Source organism: Xyrauchen texanus, chromosome 7 (assembly GCF_025860055.1).
Source record: "Xyrauchen texanus isolate HMW12.3.18 chromosome 7, RBS_HiC_50CHRs, whole genome shotgun sequence".
Classification (NCBI taxonomy): domain Eukaryota; kingdom Metazoa; phylum Chordata; class Actinopteri; order Cypriniformes; family Catostomidae; genus Xyrauchen; species Xyrauchen texanus.
This window is the reverse complement of record NC_068282.1, coordinates 40,971,964-40,994,102: the sequence shown is the minus strand read 5'-3', so window position 1 is coordinate 40,994,102 and position 22,139 is coordinate 40,971,964. Positions and strand designations below refer to the sequence as shown.

The 22,139-nt window shown below is 37.0% G+C and overlaps 1 protein-coding gene across 1 annotated transcript; it reads left to right on the top strand.

The window, feature by feature from the left end:
* The first annotated feature begins 769 nt into the window (after positions 1–769).
* On the top strand, positions 770–20,760 carry map3k2 (mitogen-activated protein kinase kinase kinase 2). The gene is made up of 17 exons (XM_052130626.1): positions 770–1,046; positions 1,735–1,791; positions 1,960–2,075; positions 2,432–2,472; positions 3,174–3,273; positions 3,441–3,554; positions 5,182–5,272; positions 5,549–5,679; positions 5,780–5,859; positions 5,966–6,033; positions 7,193–7,285; positions 7,448–7,666; positions 10,392–10,540; positions 11,314–11,445; positions 12,851–12,980; positions 13,327–13,504; positions 13,665–20,760. The coding sequence occupies exons 2-17, from the start codon at positions 1,788–1,790 to the stop codon at positions 13,882–13,884; spliced, it is 1,866 nt and encodes a 621-aa protein (XP_051986586.1). The 5' UTR covers positions 770–1,046; positions 1,735–1,787; the 3' UTR covers positions 13,885–20,760.
* Positions 20,761–22,139: the final 1,379 nt, after the last annotated feature.

Here is a 22,139-nt window from a genome sequence, read left to right as displayed (position 1 = left end):
CTGTGCATGTGTCAAGCACTAGGAAGTGTAATCAAGCTTGAAATCATGATCAGGCCTAGAGAATTTGAGCAAGATGTAAAGAGAAAAAAATCTCCATTTGTGTTCTGCAAAAGAAAGTAAGTCATACACATCTGGGATGGCATGAGGGTGAGTAAAAGATGAGAGAAGTTTCATTTTTAGATGAACTATCCCTTTAATAGTCACTGAAACCAACTATATCGATCTCTCGATTATGTAATCCTCACCTCTCTCCACCAGATGGCAGGATGATATGAAACAAATGGGGCAAATCTCAAACCTCAATACCTATAAACAAATGAAGAAAAACGAAAAATGCCAATACCAAGTGCGGTTTTGTTAGGCGCATTGGCGCACGCAACAAACCTGTGCCTGTCAACCAAAGAGGAGTAAGCATTTAAATTCCGATTGGTTGAGACAAAACGAGCCACGCACTCTGATTGGCTAGAACTCGACACGAGTCGAGTCTGGCCATCCGCGCCATTATTATTCTGTGACAGCCTGTAGATGGCGCTGTGGACTTGCTTGCATTTTTTGAGCGAAAGGGCATCATTGCATTTCACTGAACTGAAGTAGCGTGTCTGTGTGTACAGGTTTTTTTTTTTAAAGTGTACTTACTTCCTAACATTTTTCGCTCAATGTGTCGTTATGCTCTCTTTGATTCATTTAATCTCCAGACCATCTATGTTTTCGCGCTATTATCGTTCAAGTGCTGGTATTTTATATATTATTATTATCACAGTAATAATTGACAGCAGTTTATTTTCATCGGGTCTCGCGCGTTGAGCCTAATGTAAACAAACCCCGTTTCGGAAGTCGCAGATTAAGTGAATTTAATTCACGAATTCACCTGAAATCACCGTCAGAGGCTTGAACCGTGTGTCGGAGTCCGTGGGAGATGTCTTGACTGTGTTCCCAGGCTTTGGACTGAAGTTTAAGCCGTTTATTTGAGTGTGTGATTCTGTGTCTGATTCGTCTCGAGGCCTCAGATCTGTGGATGAGGAAGTGAACGGACCGAGCTCACCCAGGTGATTTAATGCTGTTTTTTTATAACGGTATTATCAGACGAGTGCTTGATTAAGACATTTTAATCTTTTTAAATGTTCTTCTTATATCTCTGTTAGCTGGTAAAGCGGGACGTGGCTCTTTAGCATGTTAGCACAATGCTAATTTTGGCCTAGAGTGCTAAGCTGATAATTCATAAATGTTATTTATCAACCTGAAAACTGATATGAATTATTGATTCATGGCACCATCGAGACTACGTTTAGTAAATAAATTCATCTCTGCGCTTATTTTTGTGTTAAAGTCTAAAAAGAGTTTTTAAACGGTACCGTACTTTTGACAGTACTTTTGACAGTACGTTAGCGAGTTAAATGATTAGCTACATGAACCATAAGAGTAAGACGATTGTTTTTGGCATTTGTTATTTACTTGTACTTGAGTTGTCATATGATTTAAGGAGTTTAAAAAATATAACCTCATTCATTTAAGATTTAGACAGCTTGAAGGCAGCTAACTAGACCTTTTGATTGTGAAACTTTATTATTCTGATGTCACGAGACTGTCTAATCATAAAGGTGTCTTTCCAATTGTACGTACGGTAAACTTTTTACTATTATTGAAAGTCAAAAGTTTATGATTAAATAGCAGTAATATTTGCACACCTGTATTTATTACCGTTTTATGTAATAAAATAATATTCTCCTTGCCTAGGAGAAAGGATCTCCTTTTTCCTTTGCTCCTGGGTGAATCGGTGATCTGTCAAAATGGGTATGTTGTCAATCAAAACACCTTTGTAAAGAATTGTAATACAAAATATGCTAAAACAATCTGACTCTTGTCTGTGTATTATAAAAACTAATTATAGATGTTGTCTGTGTTTAAAAAGCTAGCTTTAACATGTTTAATTTAAATGCTCATAATGATTGTACCCTATAGATGAGCAGGAGGCCCTGAATTCCATTATGCAGGACCTAGTGGTATTGCACCGATCCAGCCGACCATCCGGTCTGTCTGACCTGGGCAAACCCAAAGCCTCCTCCCCCAAGAACCAGGTCTGACTATGCACTCTTTTGTAATCCACACAAGCACCTGTCACCTCACTAAAACATGCTTGACACCGTAGTTATGGGGGCTCTATTCAGAATTAATTGTTGTGTGACTGAGAGCAAGGCTGTTATTTTACTGTAAAATATAGCTCTTATTTGTGCATCTCTTCATACTTCATATCTGTTTTATTCACACACACACACACACACACACATGCACAGAGCCTTTACTGTAAATGTAATAATGACCACAGTTTAATATGACATCACTCAAAGAAGCTTAACAGTTTGTGCTCTGTTTCCTACTGTTGTGATTACACACAACTGTACTTTGTGATATGTGTGTGTGTGTTTGTCCACAGAATGATGTAAGGGTGAAGTTTGAGTACAGAGGAGAGAAGAGGTAATGACCACAATTCCTGCTTCTGTTCTACATCACTTCCTATTTTTAGCACTTCCCTCTCAAGTTTTCTCTTAATTTAACCTGTCCAACTGAGCGCTGTGGTCGCTTCGTAATGGATGTTTTGTTAATTTCTCTAAACCGGCATTTTTATTCCCAGTCCTTAAGGATTACTTCATATAATATGTTTTGTTCTGAGCTTTATGATCGACGGGGCCTTATTTAGTTACCGGTAAATTAAATTCTACTTGTAATGCATGTGTATACATGCATCCGTGAATATGTATATGTGTATACAAAAGAGGAGTGTTTGAAAGAACACCTGCACATCAAAAACAAACTTTGTAAGGTGCAGAGTCTAAAAAAACAGTACTATCAAAAACAAAAAACGTACAGACTTACTCACTGGTCTAACAACAATTTTACATGGTTTTGGATTAAACATGGTTTTGGATTAAAATTATTTTTGTAGCAGTAAGTCTGTACATTTTTTGTTTTTGATATTATACAAAAGAGGTATCTTAGGATTGGAAATATTGATAATATTCTTAATTTTTCCTAGTAATTTACTTGTGATCACTATAACTGAGAAAAGCTTTATAAGGAGCAGTGTACCAGAGAATGAGTTTGGAGGAACTGTTTAGTTTTTTCTGTTGAAGTACTATATGATGGTGTGGTTAATATTGCATTGTCTGTTACTTTAGGATCCTACAGTTCCCACGACCCATTAGTCTGGAAGATCTGAGCACCAAAGCTAAAGTAGTGTTTGGGCAGAGCATGGACCTGCATTACACCAATAATGAGGTAACCGAAATGTTGCCTTTATCACATTTATGATTATATGTATTTGAATATATTGAGAGGTTTGTGTTTGTGGGTTATATTGCAGAATTAATTATGCAGTCACATCTATGCCTTCCCTTACTCTTGTTTGCCTTATCTTATTTATTTTTTTATCTTCATTCTTATAGCTTGTGATTCCGTTGAGTACGCAGGATGATCTGGATAAAGCCGTGGAGCTGCTGGATCGCTCAGTGCACATGAAAAGCCTGAAAATCCTGCTGGTGCTCCCTTCCTGCACTCAGGTCAGAGAGCGATTTAGATCTTACACATTATAAACCATCCTCAGAGGAGGGGGTGCTGATGTGAGGGCTGTTATCATGACCAAAATTACAAAATCTTTATCTGATAACTCATAAAAACTTTGCTGGATAACTATATTAGTTGTGATATTAAATGGCTGTGGCATTTAGTACTGATGCTGTTTGACCCCCTTCCTATAGCTGTGATGATAAAGAAAATTACGTGGTGCTTTTCGGTTGCGTTTGTAAAAACTGCTGAAACTGTCCATTACTTGTGTTGACTACACGTGTCCTTACCTGTCCAAAAAAAAAAAGAAAAGAAAAAAGCAACATTGGCGTCACTACTCCGTTATTCTCCGTCATCAAATCTTTCCTCCTTGTGTATGCCGTACCAATGTTTACTGTACATTTTCTTTTACCTTGCTTCTTGTTTCAGACTTTTTTCACTTCTTCTGCAGTACAGCTACTAAATCTCCCATTGACTTCGCTTCTAAAGCATGAAAATAAGTATGTTCCATTGTGTTCTTTTTGCTCTTTGCATCACCAAACAACACTACGCTAAGCATAGCCAAGTGTTCTGTAATGCGTTTCCAAAGACGAGATCCACACAGCCCATTTGTCATTGAATAATGTCTCTTTTAATACACCTTCTGTTCTCTACAGTCAGTTGTGAATAAACCTTTCATTGTAATCATGCATGACACAGATGATATAAAGCCATGTGAGTCCACTCTCATAAACATGCGCTCATCTACAGACACTCTTTACAGAAATGGGTTTGTTAAACAGACAGGACTGGTTTTAGCACATGTTCAACTAATCAATGTAAATACTTGTAAATAATACAAATGATCCAATTAAACAAACATGTAACAAAATTATATATGAAATATAATATCTTCTTTATTGATTGAATACATTAATTTGTTCATTTTCAAAAAGACAAAATGTGACCAAAATGATTAAAAACTAAAAAATATATAATTGGTAAAATAATTATTTCATAATGTACCTAGTTAGGCAGTCTCCTGTACAATTAACAGCATTAGCTGGGGAAAACAATCTTTCATATGTAAGCAAAACGGTCATAATAATTGAAATATACCCATTTGAATCAATATTGATTTGAAATTGGAAACGAATCGAGAGCTTGTGAATCGGAATTGGAGCGAATTGGGAAATCCGTACCAATGCCCAGCCCTATCGAATAATACTCATGTTTTACAGAAGAATAAATGTAAGTGTTTTTATTAAATTATAAGCTTCAATTATAAGATGTCTAAATAATTTTTTGTGGTCATCAACATTACGCCACATATGTTGTCGATTGAGCAGAAATATTCCTTTAGTCCTTGTACTGAACTGTATTTCCACATGGTGGCCTAACATCAATGAAATTGTATGTATTCAATGTTATAAATGCTATATTGTAACTGCTGCTTTTTATGTTGTCTGTTTTTATATTCTTGGGTTTCTAAATGTTTTTTGTTGTTGTTTTCTTTTTTTTTTACGATGTTCTGCCCTTTGTTCATGGAAGCACTGTTGTAACCCCCATTAAAATTAATAACGTTCCAACTTTTATATGCTAAATGCCCTTAGTGTAATTTAGACTGGGTTTTTGCTCTTTCAGAACTCCAGTAAGGACCTGTTGCCTGCTCAAGAGAACTTAGACAACACAGACTTAAGAACCACAGATAAAAAGAGCATGCTGGCACCCATAGGTGTGTTGCAGTGTCTTTAAATTATTCTTTTCACCTAATATGTGCACTCTATTGATTTCAGATTATTTGATACATTATTGCAATTTAGGAGTATGTGAAATGTATCAGGAAGACCTTTATCATCACAGTCACATGGCTTTGGTGATGTTTCTATAAACATGTAAACCTTTGACAGCTTAAAAATTTTATTAAGCCAAGTTGATTAGTTATATATGAATGATTAACCAACTATTTTAAATGGCTCTCTGTCCGTGTGTCCTCCTGCTCTCTCTCTAGGTTCTCAGTCAACAGATCGCAGTTCCCCTCCTCCAGGCTATATTCCTGATGTCCTGCAGCAGGTGGCAAGAAATGGCTCATTCACCAGCATCAACAGTGAGGGCGAGTTCATACCAGAGAGCATGGACCAGGTACAAACACTGATAACACATACAGACATATCCTGGCTGTAGCAATTTTATCATATTTTGTGTCCTGTTTGCTCAGTAATTTTTTCCTGTCTCTCTCTAGATGCTGGACCCTCTGTCTATGAGCAGTCCTGAGAATTCTGCATCAGGCAGCTGTCCTTCCCTGGACAGTCCACTCGATAGGTGAACTAACACACAAATACTACTCCTTACTTATGCAATCCCACATATTCACACTTCATGTTATTACATTGTGATATTGACTTTGCAATAATCTTTCACCCTGCAGTGATACCTATTCCAAATCACATATGCCTCGAGCCCTGAGCTACCCGGATAACCATCAGGAGTTCCCTGGTAAGCCCTCATTCACCTTTATGCTTTGATGTAACCTAAAACCTTGCATTAGTTAAACATTTCTCAGTATTGTAGTTAAAGTGGGTTTTTTAATTGCTGATGCTGATACAAATATCTAGTGATTAGTGTGACCAATGTCTGATGAAATGCCGATATATATAGATGTGATGATGGGCTTGGGTAGCTCAGCGAGTATTGACACTGACTGCCACCCCTGGAGTCACGAGTTTGAATCCAGGGTGTGCTAGCCAGGTCTCCTAAGCAACAAATTGGCCCGGTTGCTAGGGAGGGTAGAGTCACATGGGGTAATCTCCTCGTGGTCGCAATTAAGTGGTTCTCGCTCTCAATGGGGCATGTGGTAAGTTGTGCATGGATCGCGGAGAGTAGCATGAGCCTCCCGTGCTGTGAGTCTCTGTGGTGTCATGCACAGCGAGCCACGTGATAAGATGCGCGGATTGATAGTCTCAGAAGCAGAGGCAACTGAGACTTGTCCCCCTGCCACCCGGATTGTGGTGAGTAACCGCGCAACCACGAGGACCTAGTAAGTAGAGGGAATTGGGCATTCCAAAATTGGGGAGAAAAGGGGATAAAATAAAAAAAATTATAACAGATGTGATGTAAGCACATTTTTTAAAATGTAAATAACTTCTTATTTTGAGCAATATTTACTCAAAGATTTTAGATCTGATACTATGTACACTCAATTAGACAAGCAGGTGGTGTTATCATCAAAATTGCCTTAATTGCCTCAAATTTCGATGCGTAGTGTATTCTGTGATGCTATTCTGTTCACTACAATTGTACGGAGTGGTTATCTGAGTGAACGTAGCCTTTCTGTCAGTTCGAACCAGTCTAGCTATTCTCCGTTGACCTCAACAAGATGTTTCTGTCCACAGAACTGCCGCTCACTGGATGTTTTTGTTTTTGGCACCATTACGAGTAAACTAGAGACAGTTATGTGTGAAAATCTCAGGAGATCAGCAGTTACAGAAATACTCAAACCAGCCTGTCTGTCACCAACAATGATGCCACCAACAATCAGTTGAAATCACTGAGATCACATTTTATCCAATTATGCAGCATGGTTGAAATTTTGGTCTGTCACTTTTAATGATTGTTTCCCCATTGCAAATGTAAAAGTGTTTCTGCTGTTTCTCAGAGTACGATATTCCAGTGTTCGAGAAAACGGCGAAGGGAGGCACCTACCCAAGGCGATATCACATCTCGCTTGGTCTGCAGGACTACAGCGATGGTGAGATTTGGACCATGGTCATGAACAGATTCTTTGGCCGTATTTCCAACAAGCAAACATTACAAAACTAAACCATGCTTTCATGCATTTTTAATCATTTGAAATAGTTCCTACTGTTCCTTCGTTGGATTACTCATTCTATCTTTCTCTTACTCCACTCAGGGCGAAAGACGTTTCCTAGAGCACGACGGACACAGGCTCACGGTTTTCGTTCTCCGGTGAGTTTCAGTCCAACAGAACAGCAGAGCCCCAGCACCAGCAGTGGAAGCAGTATCTTTACGCCTGAGCTAGAGGAACCTGGACGCAGACGGCGTGGCAGCGATATAGAACCCAGCTCCATCCCCACACTATCAGTGATGGACATCAGCCCTCCCAGCCGCTGTAAGTGGATTTACAGCTTTGCAGAGGACATGCTCTGTTGTAATTGTTCCCATAGTTCTATGGGAACTCTGTTGTAATCGTTCCTATATTTTTCCCATTACTGATGTGACCTAACGTTACCTTTGTATTGATGTGCCTTTGGGCCTGTGATCACTGATTGGTGGTTTCCTTGAAACTGATAGAGCTCAGTCTATTACTAAATGCCCTTTGAGTTTGGATAATCACCATGAGTATTATTTATTATTTTGCACTTCAGCTGTAAATATTTGTTGCTTTCTAGTAACCTAATATTCTTAAGACAATTTTTTTTTATTAGTCGTACATGAAAAGAAAAGCATTGCTATTACTTAGTGCTGCAATTAACAATTATTTTGATAATCGATTAATCTACCGATTATTAGGTGTTTATTACAATAATTAATCATTAGATCTTAACCGATTATTTAGCTTTTTTAAAATGTAAATAACTACTTATTTTGAGCAATATTTACTACAATTATTTTGATAATCGATTAATCTACCGATTATTAGGCGTTTATTACAATAATTAATCATTAGATCTTAACCAATTATTCAGCTCGTGCACAGACTTAAAAGGTTGTATTAAACGTGCAAACTAAAAATAACATTTTAAAATACCTCTAAATGACATTCACTGAATTAAAGGGAAAAATACTTTTTTATTAAGTTTAATTCAGTAAAGAAATTCACTGCAAATGTCCTATATCAAGCGTTTTTGTCTTGTTTTCCATTTAAAGTAAGTCGCGAGACATCACTTTTTAAACTAGCTGCATTACACGTGCATGCTCGAGGGATGAGCATCCCCGAAACAGAGTCAGAGTCATCTCAGCCGGGTGCAGTTTCAATCTCTACCCCTCAGATCGGGACATTCACGCAACTCATAGAAGAGGCGCTGACCACACAGAGAAATGCCAGTTTTGGAGTTTACAGTTATTTACATGATCTGCTTCTATATTATTTGAACTTTAATAAAGCTATAATGCATTAAATATAACTGCATTTAAGATGTAACGCCGGGGTGTTTTCTTTAAAGACGCTCGACATGCAAGTTTTGCTTCAGCGGAGCGGCAGTTGCAACTCCACTTATTCCATAACGAGAGAACTTCTGTATTTACTTATTTTGTGTTTTTGCATTATAATGCCCTCATACTTTGCGATCTACATAACCTGAAGCTGTTTGGAAAGTTTAGAGTGCATTTGGACTGTGAGCTCCTCAATCAGGCACGAGCTGCAGTGATGCACATCATCATTAGAGTTAAATGTGATCTCTCGTTATGTTAAATAAGATCAAACGTCTATTCGACAACGAAACATTTGTCGGCAATTTTATAACGTCGACTAATCGTTTCAGCCCTACAATTATTAGGGATGGCACCGATACGATACCTGGATCGGTATCAGGTCCGATTCTGATGTTTTTACCCAGATCGGGTATCAGTCCGATGAGCCCGATTCAAATCTGTTACCGCATGTTGGTCATTTACATTACTGTCAAGCTCAAATATTTTCATAACCTTCAAATCACCATTAAAATAGTCCATATAACTTGTGCATTTTTTTCAGGCTCTTACAGTCATCCAAAAGCTTTGTGAATTACAAAAGGCTGTGTTTAATAATAAATAAACAGTCAGCACGCACAGCTAAGTAGTCTCTTTCACCACGCTTTACTAAACAAGCGCTGCTCAGCGCAATATGTGTATGCTCCACACAAACTCCATCTCAGATGTACATGATCAATAGTTCAGTCTGCCTATAACATGCACTGAGAATGGCACCAGACAAGCATTTTACCAGATGCTGAAAGTGAAGCGTTTTACACTACTGTGAATTAGCCTACAAACAAAAAGAAATTACAACTCAAATGTATTACAAATTTATTGTGAAATTATTATTATTATTATTATTATTATAAATTACAATTAAAACAAATTGGGTTCCACAAATTACTGTGTGATTGGAAAGTGGATATAGTAATAAAACTAAAATTAAATAAATAAATAACAGAGAGAGAGAGAGAGAGAGATACAATTAAAAATGTGTAAAGAGAACTGGCTTCTTTTTTACTGAAGAATTTCACAGGAAATACTGTTATTTTTGCAGACTAGTTAACAATAAAGTTTTGCACATGCTCTTATGTAATTGTTTTTTTTTTTTTTTCGATAATGAAATAATATATTGTTATAGGTTTTTGTTTCATGCTATTACTATTGCTTATATTTGGGATTATTAGTGGTGCTTGCTAATTAGTTCTGTTCTAAACCTCTAAACTTGTGTTAAACTTTGGCATCCCACCCTTCTAACACTCTAGCACCCAAAAAACCCAGTATTGTGGAAGTGAGTTACGCACAGGCAAGTGTTGCTAACATAATCTTCAGAAAATGACATAAATATCCCTTGTCTTATTGTGCATGTGGTTCTATAGGAAAAAATATCCCTTCAATTCTTAATCAAATTGCAACTATTCACCTATTAAACAACGTTTCTGCTGATGTAACTAGTTTACATGTGGGAAATGCAATGAACTAATAATATTTTAGCCCATGCCCCTGTTTTCACCATGCAATCAAATCCCAATGGATGAAGAGCCACTCTACTGGATGTTACATGAAATTGCAAATGCCATTTGATATTGAATTAAATCAGTTACAAAGACTTTTTGAAAAGTTTTCAACCTATAACTCCTGCCTCTCATATTTGTCTACAGCTCCTCGGGCCCCAACAAACTGGCGTCTGGGGAAACATTTGGGACAAGGAGCATTTGGACGAGTATTTCTCTGCTACGATGCAGACACTGGCAGAGAACTCGCCGTTAAACAAGTCCAGTTTGACCCGGATAGCCCTGAGACCAGCAAGGTAAAGCAGGTTTTTCAGTGTAACGGAATGCAGATTTTTGGATTTTACATGGATCATCTTTTTTTATCATTTTTGGGTGAACTAACCCTTTAATAAACCTAGTAAGTGTTTCCATTGTTTTCAATGATGTTCAAACTGTTCATATCTGTTAGCTCAAAAACAAAATTTGTTTTGGGGTTTTTCTTGCCTTTAAGCCATCCCAGATGTGTATGACTTTCCTCATCAGTAGAACCAAAGTGAAGATTTTTTTATGAGCACATTTCGGCTCAGTTTGTCCATACAATGCAAGTGAATTGATTCCATCGGTTTGCTGGCTATTTGATGGTCCAAAAGGCATATTTAGGCAGCATAAAAGTAATCCACATGACTCCAGTCGCTCCATGTCTTCAGAAGCAAATCGATTTGTGTAAAAAATAAATGAATTATTAAAACTTTATTCAGAATTGTCTGTACCGTTGACATTTTATTCAGTCTCCATGATATATATCTCCATACGGCCCGGCCCTACTGGATAAATTTACACAGACATGGTTGGTAAGCGGTTTTATCACACTAGAGTCATGTTAACACGATGAGTCTGTAATTATTTTCTGTATATATTCTGTATATATTTTTTATTATCACATTTGTTTTGATATTTTACGCCCCTTTGAGCCTTTTTTTCAGTTTTAGTTGTGAACGATTGGTGCTGAATTAGTGGGGCTTCATGACACTAAAGTCTAGAAAAAGAGTCTAGTGAGCCTTTGCAATTATTGTGTTGTGTGTGTGTTCAGGAGGTGAGTGCCCTGGAGTGTGAGATTCAGCTGCTGAAGAATCTCTTCCATGAGCGCATCGTACAATACTACGGTTGCTTGCGAGACACACATGAAAGAACGCTCTCGATTTTCATGGAGTTCATGCCTGGGGTGAGTGAGAGTAAATGCAGAATTGAGCACACGTGTTCTCATGCACTTATTGTTTCATTCAGCCTTCTGTGCAATAGGGCTGAAACTAATGATTATTTTGGTAATTGATGAATCTAACGATTATTATAACGATTATTTGGGCGATTATTGCAACAGTTAATCATTATCTCTCAACAGTCTATTCAGGTTGTGCCTCGACTTAAAAGGTTTTATTAAACGTGCTCACTAACAATGAAGAGGACAGAATCATCTTTTAAAAATACCTCTAAATAACATTCACTGAATAACACGAAAAAAAAACTTGGTAAAAACAGGGCAACTATACTATTTATCAAATCTACTTTAATTATGTATCAGATTTCAATGAGAATATAATTCATTACAGCTGACAGTTACATGAGCAAACAGGGTTGAACATTAACCATAACAAGATCAAACTGAAACTGACAGCTTTTTAATCTGTGTACAAATTTGAAGTCTGCTTATTGGATCAGTACAGATAAACATCAAATTATGTGACTTAGCATTACTTTAAGGAGAGCTTAGGACCTACTAGTTAAGTCTTGCCTTAAGAACAGATGGTGCAACCAAATTAAGCACTGACTTAGTTACAAACTAACTAGTAGTTACTAAGCCCTTAGTGTGAACTTTACGTCTCAACTTTAGTGAGACCTTATGCACAGCTGGTGCAGCCCTACCCAGGGGACGAGCGTCCCTCTGCCAGTGTGTGCATCAGTCAGGAGAAGATTACATCTCTCCCCCTTTGGGTCACTTCACGGGACTCATAGAAGCGGCGCTGACCGCACAGAGAAATGCCAGTTTCGGAGTTTGTTTTTGACCCACTTCCTTATTATTTGAACTTTAATAAAGGATGCATTAAAGATATAACGCCAGGGTTTTTGCTTTTTAGACGCTCTGACATTCAACTTTTGCTTGAGCGGAATGCCATATCCGACTCCGCTTTACTTCACTATGACTGTGCTTCTCTTTTTGCTTATTTTCATATTTTTGTATTATAATTCCCTTTTACTTTTCTATCTACGTCACCTTTTAGACTGTTTGGAAAGTTTGGAGTGCGTCTGGACTATGAGCTGTGTTTTCTTCCTCTCCTCAATCAGGCGTCAGCTGCAGTGCTGTTTTATGGAGTTTATATGATCTCATGTTACATTAAATAAGATCAAACGACTATTCGACAACAACAACAACACATTTTTGTTGACAATTTTTATTGTCGACGCTGTCTATAACATTGACTAATCGTTTCAGACCTACCTACGGTGCAACCACATAAACATCTTAAGTATTTATCTAATTTATCTTGAAAGAAACTTTATGACAGGATTCAGTCAGGACACTAGTAAATGTCTTGTGCTTTACTTTACATTTTTAAATGTATTTTTCATAGGGCTCCATTAAAGACCAGCTGAAGTCATACGGTGCTCTAACGGAGAATGTCACGCGGAAATACACACGGCAGATATTGGAAGGCGTGTGCTACCTGCACAGTAACATGATTGTCCACAGAGACATCAAAGGTGAGATCCAGCAAACTGAATATTTTTTTTTCACAACAATAGCATTTAGTCTTTTACCCAGGCTACTTCATTTGTGGCTGTCAGCTGCAACAGCAGCAGTCAACATTTTTTTATTTGTTGTACATGTGAGCATATCCAAGAATTTGTATTGTTGGATTTTTGACTTTAAATACAATTTAAAATCCTATATGGCCATACAGGTATCTTTCTATACCTTTCAAGTTTCCAAAGGTGTTTTCTCATGTCATAATACCCCACATCCCCCACCCTCCATTTTTATCCACAATTTTTAATCTACAAATCCTATTATCTCCTCTCCTCCTTTCCTGTTCTCTCATTCATGTAGGTGCCAATATCCTCCGAGACTCTGCAGGTAACGTGAAGCTGGGTGATTTTGGAGCGAGTCGGCGACTCCAGACCATTTGCCTGTCTGGAACAGGCATCAAATCAGTGACAGGAACACCTTACTGGATGAGCCCTGAGGTCATTAGTGGAGAGGGCTATGGAAGGAAAGCTGATATATGGTAAGGCAGAGACCCCTTAAATATTCAAGCATCTCAAGTTAACAAACAAAACTCAAAATCGTAAAAAAATAAAATAAAATCCATATTAAGAATGATTAAAAAAAGGATTGGTTTTGTGTATGCCACGTTAATAATGATGGTAATTTCGCCACGGTTCAAGGAGCATCGGGTGCACTGTAGTGGAGATGCTGACTCAGCGGCCACCCTGGGCAGAGTACGAAGCAATGGCAGCCATTTTCAAAATCGCCACACAGCCCACCAACCCCACTCTGCCACCTCATGTGTCGGACCACTGCCGTGATTTCCTTAAACGGATTTTTGTGGAGACAAAACAGCGACCTGCTGCGGAGGACCTATTACGGCACACTTTTGTCCACTAGCCACTCCCCCTTCTATCTCTGACCAAGCAGAGACTTCCTTAAGTGTCTGTTGGATCGGCGCTTTTTGAGACTCCTCCCAGCAGGCTTCAGCACCCTTACTGGACCAGAGCACGTAGGGGTGGCAAACAAGATGGCAACGTCTCAAATCTCACATCTCTACTGGGGCAGGAGGGTGATTTGAAAAAGCTTGATTCTGTATGAAAACATTGCACCTTATTTTCACTTTGGGGTATGCACCCCTTAAGACAAATGGATATCGGTATTGCTAAAGACTAAACGTTTTTCTTTTGTTAAAATGAACTGATATTCCCCATGATTGTGGAGAGAGAGCCTTAGCTCTGGGGAGTCTAGTTGGATTCTGGATGCACTGGGTTAATGCAGGAAGATCTTGGAATGTCAACCCCAGAACAAGGCAAGTACGCCAAAACGCTGCTAACGGTTAAATGGAAAAAATAAGAAATGACAGGATGTGTGGGTTTCTCCAGCCCAGCTGTCATGGCGCTTCTGTAAGTTCTCATATTCTTGCACAGTCCTCATAGAACATGTACAGTAGGGTCCAACAGTCTGAGACTACATTGAAAATATGGGATTAAACAAGAATAAACATGGATATAAACTATGTTTAGGGTTTTTTTGTGCATTTTAAAACAGAGAAAAGTAAAATTAAGAAGAAATATTTTAGATTTCCACCATTTCTATGTCACTAATCAATTGTAAGCAAATTTGTGACAATGACCTTTGTAAAAAAAAAAAAGTTCAGATTTCCTTGCTTCCATTGAAGCACACAAAATGCTCTTTGGAACATTCTCAAATCATTCTGGGTTAACATGGGTCATCAGGTTTTGCACAAACTTGTAGAGTTCATGCCAGCTCAAGTGCAATCAAAAGGGGGGACATTATCAAATACTAAGAATAGCTGATATGCTAATAACAAAATTTGTAATGAAAAAGATTGTATTAAATTGTAAAGTGCAAAAAAGAAGCATTTTCACTAGTAGTCTCAGACATTTGAATCCCTCTGTACAAACACTGATCAAAGGTCTTACTATACAATATGTATTCACTATGCTGTACAAACATTACGTTTGCTGGACTTTCTCCTCACTCTGATTGCCGCCACATACCATAGTGTACATTCTCTACAGCTCTAGAACCGTCAAGGTGTAGTATCTCTCTGTTCTTTTCTACCGTCTGATTTGTTTCTGTCTTCACTGCGTGCCCTTTCTTTTTTTAAACGTCCTTCCTGGTTTTTGTATTCTGCTCTGTCATCCGTATCCAATCATTTTTCTAGAATTTTAGAGGTTTAATGTACAGATACTCACAAGTCTTTCTGATTTTGGCCTGTACAGGATTTAGTAATGCTGTTTCTAGGTCAGCATAAGCAACTCCGCTCTGCCTTCTTTCCCCAAGGTCCCTCTGCTGGGTAACTGACCTCAGGTCAGATTCACCTGTGCATTCTCTCAACAAAATACCGTACACTTCAATCTGATCAAATGCAGGTTGAATACACACACACACTCACCAAAGTGAAACACCCAGAACACACAGATAGTGTTTAGTGCCTGGACAGAACTGCCATTCAAAGCCAAAATGCAGTAACTATGCCAACACTGAGACTGTGGAAAAATGGTTTCAAAGTGTGTTTGTCCAGCCAGAATATAAAATATTCTCACTTTCTCTGAATGTGAGCAAAGTTAAGCAAAACCTGTGACAGATCATAGTCTTAGAGACCTGATTTTGGTCAGAGCTCATAAAATAACTCGAAAAATTTTGCTAACACACCATATGTCGGAGCACTGGCCATAAACACAACTCATGGTCAAAGCTCAGTTTTGACAAAATTTGTAGTTAATGCATTTTGCTTTTGCAGGACAGTGTAGATCATCCTATTACAGTAAGAATCGCTCAAATTCCAGTGTGATCATAAAGTGGTAGATTGTACTGGAGAAATGGATTGCTCTCTTTATAAAAATGGCAATGTTCCTTTAAGTGCATTTCTTGTGAAGACTACACAACTAGATAATTTTCAGTTTATATTCTCTTTACCAGAAGTCTTATAAGTTTCCTGCTGAGGTTCCAATTCTTCAGATGACAGTGTTCGTGTCAGAGGTTCACACTCTAATGTATTTTCGTAGAAGTCAGCATATGCAGAATTTCACAGTATGTAACGATACTCAGCACTTAATAGTACTTAACGGTCTGCCTATGAATTAGCCTCACTATCCCACGATGCCTTGGGACAGGACATTTCACCCGTTCACACACTCGGTTACACACTCCGCTGCAGTGCGAACACTCCTGGATATTTGAGTGAGCTGTCTTTCACATTGCTGTTTTAGATACGCTCAAAGATCTCACTATCTCTCCTCCATGTACTACTGTAGTGTCTGCCTTCAGACGTAGGTGAATACATTTTGACGTTACATTTTTTCTTTCCCATAAGTCAGTGGGTTTATGATTTCTTATTTTCTCATGAACTGCCATTCATAGTTAGAAATAGATTAATTGTACCCCTCCTATAAAGAAGATGGTATGGCACGGTACTTGTATGGTACGTGTAGTATACATTCCCATAAGTATACATGAATTTAATAATCATATAATAGACACGCAGACATTTAAAATTCAATTCAAGCAGTAATTTAATGTATTGCTTGCTTGCTTGTCAAAAATACTGTATTAAAACAATAAACCTTGATGTATAATAGGATGAATCTCATGAAATCTTTTTAGGACTATTACAATGTTTTTGCTGAAATCTTCTGCTGTTTTAGTGGACTTTTTTTAATTATGGGATCAAATTGGTAGATTCAATTTACATCAAGCTTTATTAGCAAGATAAATTAAGTGTAGGCTACATTGCCATTGCATTATAAGACACTATACGTGCAGATATAAAACACTGAATGCTGAAATTATTTTGCTGAAGTTAAAAATCTCAAAACTATTATTTTCTTTGCACGCTCTCACATGGTTTTGCTTTTGATACTGGTTCAGATTATAGTGCATGACCATTTTGGGGTGAAGCAGAATGGCGTCTTTCCCGTATCTGTCTCACACCTGGTTCACTGCTTGTGGGTTAAGTCTTCATTTTCTGTACAGTATACCTGTTCCTGTGTTTATTATGCCCCAGACATGAGTTGCACATAATAAGCATGCACTGCTCCACAGAATCAGGTCCTGTATTCACAAAATATCTTGAGGCTGAATGTAGCTCAGTGTGGAAATTTAGGGGCGTCACTACAATTGTTTGGACTCTAGGAGAAATTTTCATCTAGGAGTAATTCATGAATCATTTTAAAGCTAAAAGTAGCTCCTAAACCCACAACAGCTTAGAAGTCATCCTGAGGACTTCTAACTCTCTAAGAGAGACTCACAAACGATCCAGAACATGCTGCTGTTGCCAATCCACATTAAATGCAATGCGCAAGAATATTATTATGACATTGACTGTTTAAATACGTATCAACTGAATCACAATTGAGTCTATATATTTTAATGATATAATATAAATATTATAATGTTGGCATTGACCTTTAAAAAGGGTATCGCCTGAATCGCAAGGGTGTTTTCATTATTGTAAACTAGTTAGAGATGCAAATACCTCAGCCACAAAATATAAATACCCAATTATACCAGAGAGAAAGATTTTAAAAACTCTGCACTTCCTGGACACATTTAAATAAAGCTGTGTAGCATGGATGAATTGGGAATTTCTGTCATCCGTCAGCAGAATAATCTAGCCCATCAAACTATAAATGCCCTCTTCAGACTGCGCATCGTTCGACAATTCATAGCGTATTTGTTCCTGTGGATGTGCGCTTGCTGATGAGCAAAAAGGGGGCATACTCTGGAAATCATTACAATCGCAGGGCTACCCAGTGTTTAGATGCTGTTGACGGGATGCAAGCTTGTTTCATTACATCAACACAGGATGAAGAATTGTTCATCAGAGAGAGAGAGAGAGAGAGAGAGAGAGACGTATATTGTTGTCTGTCTTAGCTGACAAATAGCAGTTCCCTGTCTACCAATTTGCTCTGATTTAAAAGAGTGTGAGATAAAAGAGAGAACAGAGATAAAACGTGACATCATCCATAGCAATGAGGCCTTACCCTTATCTTAAGATTTCCTTGCTGAAACTTGCTCTTAGCAGTTTTGTGAAATAGGTTTAAAGCAAAAAAGCAACTCGTTGGAGAACTCCTAGTGGTAAAATAATAATCTTTGTGAATACAGGCCCAGTTTTTGTGCTAGGATGTGCAGTTGAGTCGAGCGTGTGCCTCCTTGTAATTTATAAATGCCAGTTTTAGCCACAGGAAATAGGGAAAAACAGTAGTGAAGTTTCATAATTCTTTTAACATGTTAAACAGTCATAGAAATTAATTTATTTAATTTCCCATCCCTAATAATTATTTCAATTTTAAAGTGCATTTGTAAAATACAATTGTAAGTATACATCATGGTAGTATTTGTTGAACTAAATTTAATTTATGCAGATTTTAACTGAAAACATAAAAACTAAGCCTGTCAATTTAACATGGTAATTCAGTGCTTATAAAAACTAATCTTTTAAAATGAAAGCAGTTGATCATGCCCCTTGATCACAGTCACAATGAATGTTTCAGTAAATATTGATGTGTGCGATTATTTGCGATTTTAATTCCATTAATTAATCAGGATATCATGCAATTAATTCAAAAGCCTTAATCAATTGACAGCTCAAAAATAAATGTTTCTAAACAGGATCATTTTCATTACTGAATTTAAGTAATTATGATTTTTTCCACATTATAATTACAATTTGGGGGGAAGTTTGTTTAATTGTCATGAAAATGATCTCAAGATACAAAAATGCTTTAATGGTCCTAAAAATATTCTTAATTGTCTTCATGCAAAATATAATTTATTATTTATTTTCCTTTGGTGTTAGGGGTGAAATATGACCCTGACATTTTCTTTCATGAGATTCATGCTATGACGCTGTCATTATAGCAACATAAACAACCTCAAGCCAATTGAATGTGGCCACATGAGTGAAGTTGTCAGTAGGGGTTACTATAGCAATGTCATGTGGTACTTACCCGTCAGATGGTATAATTACACTCCAAGCAAACGTTTGCAGTTTTGTTTACTGATGGTGACTGAAAGTCTACCTCCATTGTGTAGTTAATTTGGAATGATTTCATGAGACATGGAAGACCTACTCACAGATAATAAACCTACTATATTAGCATTTCTCTTTCAGTCACCTTTGAGTCGTGACGTCACTTGACTTGGCCTATAGTCCTTTAAACATGGGCATGTTCATTTGTAAGCCTCTTCCAGCTCTTTCTTTAATGTCTTCATTTTATTTTGCCATGTGATGCAGACCCGCTCTTGCCAGCCTTGGGTTGCTGTGGCAGTATTTGAAGGAATTTCTCAGCACCCAGTGTAATGAGCAAAATTTCTGGTCCATAGAGGTTTTAAAGTGCCAGTTCGTAGAACTAAACAAACACACATTTGTTTTCCTTTGAGTTTATTTAAGCAGCAAAAGCATTACCCATTCAGATGGTGTACAAACATACTACAAGAAAAGTAGTCAGTGTTTGTTTGTAATGTATGTACTGTTTCGATTTTTCTTTTGATGCTGAAATGTTTGCACATTGTGAGACCATGTTTTTTTACACTGAGATTAATACTTTTGCCAGTGATTGTCAGTCAGTCTGTGTGTGTTTGTATGTGTGAACGTTCTTGCGAGAGTCTTGAATGCTTTATTTTCTGTTAAATAGGATCTGAGTTAAAATGGTTGCCCTGGTTACCAGCTTTGTTGGCTAAGTTGGTGACTTGGCCACTCACTGATATAAAGTCTGCTCATCTACCCATGGTAAACTGAAATTCATTGCTGGTGATTGGCAGTGCCAATGTCTGTCAACAAACAGACTTAAGTTAACATTGAAATGATGGCAGGTTCTTTTATGAATTCTGATAATATCATTCTAATGCTGGCAGACTGGTGCCAAAGAATCTGACTTGACCAACGTAACTGGTACCATGGCTAGATGATGATGTAACGTGCTAACGTGCTAGGAAACTTCCTACATGAATGTAAAGTCAGATTAGATTTTTTGTTGCACCAGTAGGTGGCATCATTCAACTGATTGCCTGTATATAAATTCTAGGATTTTTTTTCTTGGAAATACTTTTCCAATTTAACATTAGAGCACTGTAGCTGCAGAACTCGCTATGTTTAATGTGTGAAAGTCACATCTTTTGGCATGCTCAATCCGCACCCCACGTCCCAACATGCCACACTGCTGCCACTCCAGGGTCATGAATGCACTTTGTATTTGTTTGTGTGGGTGGGTATATTGTCTGATAAAAGTGAATGTGTCGGTTTTGTTTTTCTGTAATTCAAATAAAAAGACTTCTTTTCTCTGTGATGGTTGAGTGAGAATATTGCTAGCGCACTCTGGCCAAAATGCGTTGTGCCTCCTACAACTGATAACAGAAAAGTAAAAAAAGATAAAAACAAAACCAGTTTTGAACTCTGAAATCATTTTTTTAGACAATACTCTTATCTGGTACAAAACGTATTTCTGTTGTTTGTCCTCTGTCTATTTTATGAGAAAAGCCATGTTTATAATTCAATTTGGTTTGTGACCAATAAGCCTGTTTATATCAAATCTGTATATCAGTGGTATGCATATTTTTTTATATATATATTTTGTTTATTTTTTCTCTGTTTTTAATCTCAAAATTCTACGCATGATTGGCATCAGAAAGGCCCACTGAGGCCAGTACTGAGCAGAATATGTCCAGGATGAGATCATGAGATTGCCTATGACAGCTGGCACTTTGTAAAGAGTTGCTAATGATAATGAAAATAATAAAAAATATTTATTTCACATTTCATTGTGTTATATTGTTTGTTTGTTTTTTTTGTTACCACAGTGCTGTTTATTGTATTTTTTTTATTTTGCCATATCCATTACAATACTATGATAATACAATAAAAACCTTTCCCATACTGATACATTATACAGCGCAAACATAAGACGAAATTAAACCACTCAACATCATAATAAAATACTTTACCAATAATTTCCACTTCCATTTTAAGGTTCACACAATTAACTTCACTATACTTAAAATTGGATTCTGTATTTTATCAAACTTCTCTGATTGTCTCTTTGCATTGTACATAATGTTTCTGAGCAACAATATTATAAAAGTTAATTCCTCCATCACTGTAAAAACTGATTTTTACATTTAGTTGTGTCAGTGAGCTTTTTTGAGTTGACTACTAAAATGTAATGCTAATTTGTAAAATTGTTTCTATCAACTTGTACTAAAGATAGATTAACAATCATATTTGCCATTTCTACTCGCTTAACCAAGTTGACTGAAAAAGCAAAGATTTGCCTGAATAATACATAATAATAATAATAATAATAATACAAAAGATACAGCCTGAATAAATAATGAGGTTAGTACTGTATGCTTATTTTGCAATTTGTGGACTTTATTTGTGCTGTTTTTGCCATTATTTGTAGCAGTGCTGGGAAGTAACAGATTACATGTAATGTGGATTACATAATCAGAATACAAAATGGAGTACTTGTAATTGGATTAAATTACATTTTGAAATACTCGTAATTGGATTACAGTTACTTTTTATAGATTACATGTTTATATATTAAAAAAACAACAGCAGTAAATTGTTAATAATGTATTGATCATTTTCATATGAATATTATATTCTTACCTTGAAATGAAATGGTCTCAAAGGTGAACATTTTTAGCATGTGCTCCTTTTACATTACAACTGTAAAATATGCACCTCAGCTAAGGAATAGGTGATTTACTGTTATGTAGAAAGGATTAAAAGTAAGTGTGTCAGAGTTTTGAGCTGTAAGCTTTGACCTACAAAAATCATTGCTGTTGATTTCAGGTTCATTGAAGGAAAAAGATACGTTAAAAAAAAAATATATATATATATATATATATATATAATTTTTACTACCTCGCCAATGGTGTGCTCACACATGAAACGTAATTGCTTCAAAGGCTTCATTAACGTTCATAATGCTGCACTGTAAAAATTGCCAGGATTTTACAAGATGTAACACTCATTTCTTACAATAAAATACTGTTTTCTGAATTCTACTGTAATATAAATGCAGGCTAGGTCATTTTCTGTCACAACACAACAAATTACTCTGAAAAAATACATTTGAATATCACACAGCATTATGGGAAAACTGTGTTTGTTTGAAGTC